Below are 8,824 nucleotides of genomic sequence, written 5' to 3' on the forward strand. Positions count from 1 at the left end.
AGGGTTGCGATCCGTTGCCGGTCACGGAAAAAAAAAAAAAAAAAAAACCTAACCAACATCATACTTAATAGAGAAATGGTAAAAGCTTTCCTTTTGTGATCAGAAACAAGACAAAAATGCCCACCATTATCATTTCTATTCAGAACTGTATTAATGACTAAATAAGGCAAGAAAAAGAAGTAAAAGGTATTAGGATTGGAAAAAGAAGACTGGAAAGAAAGAAACGAAACTTGTGGATAATTATAGATAATATAGTAGAAAATCCAAATGACTCTATAGATGAATTTTAGAATTATTAAGTCATTTTAGCAAGGTTCTTGAAAAATTGTAAAGAAAAAATGTAGAAAAAAGAAATCAGATGGAAATTGTCAAAATGTTAATAGTACTTGCCTCTAAACGGTGGCATTATGGGTGAATTTTACATTTCATTTTATAATTTCTGTTTCTACTATTTTTCTACAATAAATATTCATACTTTAATAATTATGAATGCTTAAAAATATGTTTTCCTCTAATGTCCTGTGGAAGTATGAAAGTTCTTTAAATATCTAAAAGTATGAACAAAGCACAAAAAAGAAATCATTAATAGAAAAAGCAACTTAATAAACTGAATAATTAACCTTTTAAAAATTGAAGATGAGTAATATTCTCAGCTATATGCAAAACAGATTTGACAACATGGAATTTCATCCACCAATATTTATTATCGAAATTATACAATAGAAAAATGGAGAGCTCAAAACAACTATGGAAGAAAAAAGAAGAAACTTTAAAACTTACTAATGATCTCTCACATATTGTTGATGGGAATATAAAATAAAGTTGTACAGCCACTCTAGAAAATAGTTTGGCAGTTTCTTATAAAACTAAATATGTCAAAATAAAAAAAAGCTAAATATGTCATTAACATATGACCCAACAATTGCACAGAGAAACTAAAACTTATGTTCACACCGAAATCTATACAAGAATGTTCCGAGAAGCTTCTTTTTTTTTGCAGCTGGCCAGTACTGGAATTCAGACCTGTGACCTTGGCATTATAAGGCTGTGCTCTTAACCAACTGACTAACAGGCCAGCTCAGAGAAACTGTATTTGAAATAGCCAAACACCAATCCAAATATCTTTCAACAAGTGTTAAACAAACTCCAGTATATCCATACAATGGAATACTACTCAGCAATTTTTTTTTTTTCCTTTTTGTCTTTTTTCGTGTCCGGCATCGGACCGCAACCCTCAGTGTCGCGCCCGTACCGGACCGGGACTGGCGACGGGATCGCAACCCTCGGTTTTGCCCCCGCACCTCGCTCAGCCAGTGAGCGGCCGGTCTGTATGTGGGATCCAAACCCTCGGCGGGAGCGCCACCACGCTCCCAAGCGGCGCACTGTAGCAGTGTGCCACCGGGCCGGCCCCTACTCAGCAATTATTAAAAAGTGAAATACTGACATACAATTTAGATAGATCTGAAGGGCATCACGCTTAGTGAAAAAAAGCCAATCTCAAAGTTTACATATTGTATAACTTCATTTATATAACATCCTCAAGATGACAAAACTACAGATTCTAGGGGATAGGGAAGGGACAGGAGTGGGTGTGACTATAAGAAATTAGCATAAGGGATTTCCTCTGTAGTGATAGAACAGTTCTATATGATGATGGTGGTGGCACTTACATGAATCTATACATGGATCCAAATCGCATAAACACACAGACACAGACACACAAAATGAGTACATATAAAAACTGACTAAGGTCTGAAGTCTAATTAACAGTATTGTACTGGGCTGGCCAGTTAGCTCAGTTGTTCAGAGTGTGGTATTGGTAACACCAAGGTCCAAGGTTTGATCCCTCTACCGGCCAGCCACCAAAAACAAATCCACCCCATAAAACCCAAAAAACCACACAGTATTGTACTAATGTTAATTTTCTCGTTTTCATATTATACTAGTTATATGAGATGTCATCATTGGGAGAACTGAGTAAAAGGTTCAAGGGACCTTACGTATATGTGTATTTTGGTTTTTTAGGCTAGTCAAGTGAAGCAGTGGGAGTGGAGAAAGAACACGGAGTATATATGTATATTTTTAATAGTTTTATTGACCTATATGCCAATTTAAAGTGTACAACTTAATGGCTTTTAGTATATTCACAATTTTGCAGGCATCATCACCACACTCAATTTTAGAACATTTTCATTATCCCAAAAAGAAGTCCCACGCCTCTCAGCTGTTACCCTCTAAGCTTTCCACTCCCTCTGGTTCTAGGTAATCACTAATCTACTTTCTGTCTCTACAGATTTGCCTGTTCTTGATATTTCACATAAATGTAATCATACAACATGTGGTCTTTTGCCAGTGGCTTCTTTCACTTAGGACAAGGTTTTCGAGAATCATCCATGTTGTAGGATATATCAGTACCTCATTTCTTTTTATCCATTATATGGATATACCATGTTTATTTATCCATCAGTTGATGGACATTTGGGTTTTTTCTGCTTTCTGGCTATAATGAAAAATGCTGCTATGAACATCCATGTACAAGTTTTTGGGTGTATATACCTCTTCATGTCTCTTGCATATATACATAAGAATGAAACTGCTGGATGATATAGTAACTGTATGCTGAGACTTTTGATGAACTGCCAGGTGTTTTCCAAAACGGCTGCACCGTTTTACACTTCCACCAACAGCATAAGAGGGTTCCAATTCCTCTACATGCTCACCAACGCCTGTCACTGTCTGTCTTTGATTTTAGCCATTCTAGTGGGTGTGAAGTAGTATCTCACTGTGGTTTTGATTTGCATTTTTTTTTCCTTTTTGTCTTTTTTACTGACCGGTAACAGGATCGCAACCCTCGTTGTCGCGCCCGTACTGGGGACCGGCAACGGGATCGCAACCCTCGGTGTTGCACCCACATCGCGCTCAGCCAGTGAGCGGCAACCGGTCTCCACATGGGATCCGAACCCTCAGCGGGAGCGCCACCACGCTCCCAAGCGGTGCACTCTCCAGTGCGCCACCGGGCCGGCCCTTGATTTGCATTTTTTTTTTCCTTTTTGTCTTTTTTCGTGTCTGGCATCGGACCGCAACCCTCAGTGTCGCGCCCGTACCGGACCAGGACCGGCAACGGCATCGCAACCCTTGGTGCTGCACCCACCCCTCGCTCAGCCAGTGAGCGTGAACCGGTCTGTATGTGGGATCCGAACCCTCGGCAGGAGCGCCACCACGCTCCCAAGCGGCGCACTGTAGCAGTGCGCCACCAGGCCGGCCCTTGATTTGCATTTTTAAAATGACTAATCATGTTAAACATCTTTTCATGTGCTCACTGGCCACTTGTACAACTGTGTTGTCCTATGTGCTATTTCTGCAACTTCCTATAAATCTACAATAATTTCAAAATAAAAAGTTAAAAAAAGTTATTAATGATAACTCTTTCTCAAAAATGGTTAAGTGCTCCAGTATATTCAATAAAGACTTCTTCCAAATTTCAGATAATAAATAATCCTCATATTATCCCCAAACACAGAAAAATAGAAATTATTATCCAACTTTCTTAACTAGGTACCAAGGAAACAAGGAAAACTCAAGACCTGTCTCTATCTTCACTGAATTAAGAGTGTAATGAATGTCAATTAAAATCTCCAGGTCAAATTTGAACTTGATAAACAGTAGGATCAAGGCAATGATACCAAATATATAAACAATTTTTTAGAAAAGTATGAGCTCAGATTTTAAAACATAATACTTTTTAAAAAGCAGAACCTGTGGGATTGAAGGGCAATTCTAGAAATAGGATAAATCACTGTGTATTAAATATTGTTGAAAAAAATGGATTTATCTGAATAATAAATGTAGATCCATGCCTGACCATACCAATCCAAATTCATTATTTAATATTAATTCATTCCACAAATATTTATTTGTACCAACTCTATGTCAGTTCCTGTTAAATGTTAGGGAAAGAGCTATGAACAAAGTAGATAGTCATTACCTCAAAGTTTAAAATCTGATGGAAGATGCAAATAATAACATTAAAGTATGATGAATATTATGGATCTGTACACTGAATAGAGAGAAAGTGTTGTAGACAAAAAGAACTGCATTTGTTTATAAAAACAGAAAGAAAACAAAGGAAAAAATAACTTAAAGGCAAAAAGTAACAAGGCATTTTCTAGGAACAGAAAGTTCAGAGTGGCTGGAGCGTAAGAGAGAATGACAACACCTGAGACTGGAGAAGTCAGGCACCAATCATTTAGGTGGAGTCACATACTCAAATGTCTACAGGTACCAGGTAGATAAGATAAACCGGTTTATTAAACTGGATATAAAATAATAGAGAATGGTAGGAACTACAGCAGACTGAAAAGTACAGTGTAAATGGTGCAACCACTATCTGTTCCAGCTGACTGTTATCAGATCTTCATATTTTTCTAGAAAATCAAAGTCTTCGATTCTATCTGAAATTTTCCAATTAAAAAGAAACTTACATGCAAAAATAAAAAGCAAGACTACAAACTGAGATAGTCTCCAGGCTACCAGTTTGTGATCTCTGTCATAGAGGGTCCTGTAAAACCGTGTTAAGAAGTTTAAACTACCTTAAAATCAATAGGAAGCTACCAAGGGAATTTAAACAGGTAAACATATAACAGTTTTTGTAGTTCTTGGAATATCATTCTAGCTAGGTGCAAGACAGGAGGTAGGAATATCAGTTAGGAAGCTACTGTAAAAGTCTAGGTGAAAGATAGCAGTGGGGATAGCAAGAAATAAACAAAGTTGAGAGACATTTAGAAGAATTGATATGGCACTTAATAATATATTGAATGTAGAAGCTGAGGGAGAGGCAGAATCAAGAATGACTCTTGGAGGGCCATTCGCGGCTCACTCGGGAGAGTGTGGTGCTGACAACACCAAGGCCCCAGGTTCGGATCCTATATAGGGATGGCTGATTAGCTCACTAGTTGAGCGTGGTACTGACAACACCAAGTCAAGGGTTATAATCCCTTTACCGGTCATCTTAAAAAAAAAAAAAAAAAAGAAGAAGAAGAAGAATGACTCTTGGGATTTTGTCTTAAACAAGTAGGTGAAAGAAGCACTGGAGAAAAAGGTTTAGGAGAGAAAAGGAGGTTTGATGGGCTATTAAAAATCAGTACACATATATTTTGGAGGCATTAGAAACAGATTCATTTCTTATCCCTTCACCCAGTAACTCCATTTCTGGTATTACACCATTTGAAAATCAACTAAAAGGGAAAAAAATGTACAAAGATACTCAGTTATGCCATTTATAATAGTAAAAAAATAGACATAATTAATGCAAAAGTTCAATGTTGGGGGCTTGGCTAAAGAAATTGGTATATTTACCCTTTGGATTTTTAGAATAAAAGGTACCTACTGTGGACCTGATGACACATGGAAATGTGCGTATTTAATAATTTTTTAAAGGAACCCCAGATGATATACACACAATGACCACAAATGCAGATATGTGCAATAACAAAGATTAGAACAGAAAATTTGTAGAGGTATAAACTACTGAGTGTATTGTTTATCAGTTTCTTTTTTATTTTTGTGAAAGATAAAGATGGTATATGCCATATACCTGCTTACAAATCAACAAGTCAGCCAAGGTTCTTCAGTGTTCTTAAGGTACAAAGACCACACTTTTAATTCCTACCTGGTAAATGACGGAAGTCAAGGATGCATTTATCATCACAACACCATCTTTCAAGGCTTTTACTACATGGTAAGATCCATTCACAGTAGTTAGTTGCTCTTCAAAGTACTCCCTTAGAAAGTTGTATGAAATCCTGAGATTCTGAAAATCAGCCCAACAGCAACACAAACCTCAAGATGTGTTTTCTGTAATGCCACCTTAATCCCAAAGCTGTGGCTATACATTCAGGGGATATATAAAACTGTGGCTATACATTCAGGGGATAAAGAAATAAAAACAAAACCTTTGCTCTCCTTCATGGAAGTTCTTACTAAGTTAGGAAGATATAATTTTAAAATGGTACTAGTTTTTAAAAGATCTTGCAAGCATCAGGAACAGAAAGAGTCAAAGCTTATGTAAATTTTAGTGTAATTTGTGCCATTCCATAAGTTGAAAATTCTCAGGAGAAAAAAAGGGACCCTGGACAGTGAGTACAATACTTCAAATCTGATGTTCATACTACAATGTTCACCAGTACAAAACTGTGGTAACCATCTCTGAAGTGAAGTCGAAGAATGAGGATCCCCTCCAAAGTGTTATCACTGGTGCTCTCTTCAATGTCTTTCTGTAATTATGACCAAATTATATCTTTTACTTCTGGTTTAGCATTCCTCAAGGACAGAACTATTTAATAATAATAGAAAACTAGTAGCTTGATTTTCCAAAGGTAATATCTGGAAGCAAAGGAAGAAAGAGGGCTTTCTAGCCAGAAAGATAACCCGCTCAAGGAGTTATCCATACAAGGAGCTAGAAAAATACAAAAGAGAGACTCACATCTGAAATATAGACCTTTGTGTTGCTTTTATCAAACACTTCTACTGTAATGACATACACCTGTCCCACCTCTAGACTCCATCGGTCTCCAGGTTGGACAGTAAAACCTATACATAAAATAAGAAACAAAAATATTAGAAGAGGCCATCATTTTTCTACAATGAATTAAAATACACAAACTTTAAAAAGCTATTCAAAAAGTGAAACTTGCTAAAAGATGGAGATGATTTCCAAAGCAGATCTTTTAGTTCCTTCTCTCAAATTGTATAATAATTTGGAGTTCAAAAAATCCTGGTTTAACTTAGTTCATTTCAGGTACAAAGAAACACTCTCACTTCAGACAAGAATAAACCACAATTTTGGCTCATTCCTAATGTGTCAGGCAAAGTTTCAGCTTCTTTCAGTCAGACTCCTTGTATCATAGCCTAAAAACATTAAGATTCTATTTTCCTTGTATAAAGTCTCTTTTCCTAACCCAGACTATATTACATGGATTTTCATATTTTTTCAAAATCTATTTCAAAATGCTTCATTCTTTTTTTCTTTTTATAGAGATGACCGATAAGGGGATCTTAACCCTTGACTTGGTGTTGTTAGCACCACGCTCAGCCAGTGAGCAAACAGGCCATCCCTACATGGGATCTGAACTCGTGGCCTTGGTGTTATCAGCACCGCACTCTCCCGAGTGAGCCACAGGCCGGCCCAAGATGCTTCATTCTTGAAGATAGTATAGAACAATGTGAGAAAATATTTCAAAGTAAGGTTGAATTTGAAGTTAAGTCTCAAAACAAAGGTTAAAGAAACACTAGTTTTTTTTGTTTTTGTTTTTTTTTTAAAGATGACTGGTAAGGGGATCTTAACCCTTGACTTGGTGTTGTCAGCACCACGCTCAGCCAGTGAGCGAACCAGCCATCCCTACGTGGGATCCGAACCCGGGGCCTTGGTGTTATCAGCACCGCATTCTCCCAAGTGAGCCACGGGCCGGCCCAGAAACACTAGTTTTTAATGTGTTCATTTTAGTGAAATAATTTAAACAGTTCGACTTTCTGAAAATTATTTTCTAAAATTACCTAAAAATCCAGGCTCTACAACATATATGGTGCAATTTGGGAGTCCAGATACAAATCGCATATGGATATCTTAATATTTGTTTAAGGAAATGGTATGAGAGAGAATTGGGTGAAAAAAGAAAGGTGAGCTAGCAAATAAATAAATAAATAACCTGCTAACAAAAACAAACAAAAATTGTATCTTTAATTATTCCTTGGAAAGCCAAAACTTAAATGTATATCCTTCTGAGCAAAGTCTGAGGGACTCTTAGTCATCACAGGATGAAATATTCTTGAATTTCTTTTTTTTTTTTCTTTTTAAAAAGATAACCGGTAAAGGGATCTTAACCTTTGACTTGGTGTTGTCAGCAACACGCTCACCCAGTGAGCAAACCGGCCATCCCTATGTGGGATCCGAACCCATGGCCTTGGTGTTATCAGCACCGCAGTCTACCGAGTGAGCCACGGGCTGGCCCCCTTGAATTTCAAAAAAACTTTTTTCATAAGAAAACACAGGTTTATTTTGCCACCAGTGCACCAGCACACTAACAAGTAAAGGAATATAACCCATGCTAGTGGGAGTCATTTACATTTAGATTTCTTTTTCTATTTTTGTTATTTTTCAATTGAGTATAACTACTTAAAGAAAACATATATTTCTTTTTTTTTTTTTTTTTTTTTAAAGATGACCGGTAAGGGGATCTCAACCCTTGGCTTGGTGTTGTCAGCACCACGCTCAGCTAGTGAGCAAACCGGCCATCCCTATATAGGATCCGAACCCGTGGCCTTGGTGTTATCAGCACCACACTCTACCGAGTGAGCCACGGGCCGGCCTAGAAAACATATATTTCTAAGTGCCAGTGTGTTTTGACAAATGGATATACCTATGTACCAACACCTCATTCAAGATATAGAACATTTCCTTCATCCTAGAAAGTTCCCTCCTTGCTTTTTCCAGTTAATCTTCTTTCCTCCAGAACAGTAACCACTGTTCTGATTTCTATACTCATATTAAGCATATTAATTTTAATTTTTTAAATTGCAAACTATATTACCACCATGCTGGTCATAGCACTGTCAGAAGTCTTTGGATGCTGTTAATGTATTCTCACTGTTCAAATTTCATCTACTTCCATTCTTGCTCTCTTTTGATTGAAACAACAACAAAGAAATAAACTTCATCTACTTCTGGATCCCAGATTCTCGATTTTTTTTTTTTTTTTTTTGTCTTCGAACAGTAAATCAGAAAGAAAGGAACAAAAGACACCTAAGACATCCAAACAAAAATCAATAA

General features: G+C 37.0%; 1 protein-coding gene across 1 annotated transcript in view; it reads right to left on the reverse strand.

The window, feature by feature from the left end:
* The window catches only part of NUP210L (nucleoporin 210kDa-like), a gene marked incomplete at its 3' end in the record, with an annotated part of 101,378 nt that overhangs the window by 71,847 nt on the left and 20,707 nt on the right, over window positions 1–8,824 (reverse strand). The window contains exons 8-10 of the mRNA XM_008592832.1: window positions 7,552–7,620; window positions 6,482–6,588; window positions 5,669–5,809 (exon numbers count right to left, since the gene is read on the reverse strand). Of these exons, the coding sequence (XP_008591054.1) occupies window positions 5,669–5,809; window positions 6,482–6,588; window positions 7,552–7,620 (317 nt within the window). The remainder of the gene's footprint in view (window positions 1–5,668; window positions 5,810–6,481; window positions 6,589–7,551; window positions 7,621–8,824) is intronic.

Source organism: Galeopterus variegatus, unplaced genomic scaffold (genome assembly GCF_000696425.1).
Source record: "Galeopterus variegatus unplaced genomic scaffold, G_variegatus-3.0.2 Scaffold154, whole genome shotgun sequence".
NCBI classification, from domain to species: domain Eukaryota; kingdom Metazoa; phylum Chordata; class Mammalia; order Dermoptera; family Cynocephalidae; genus Galeopterus; species Galeopterus variegatus.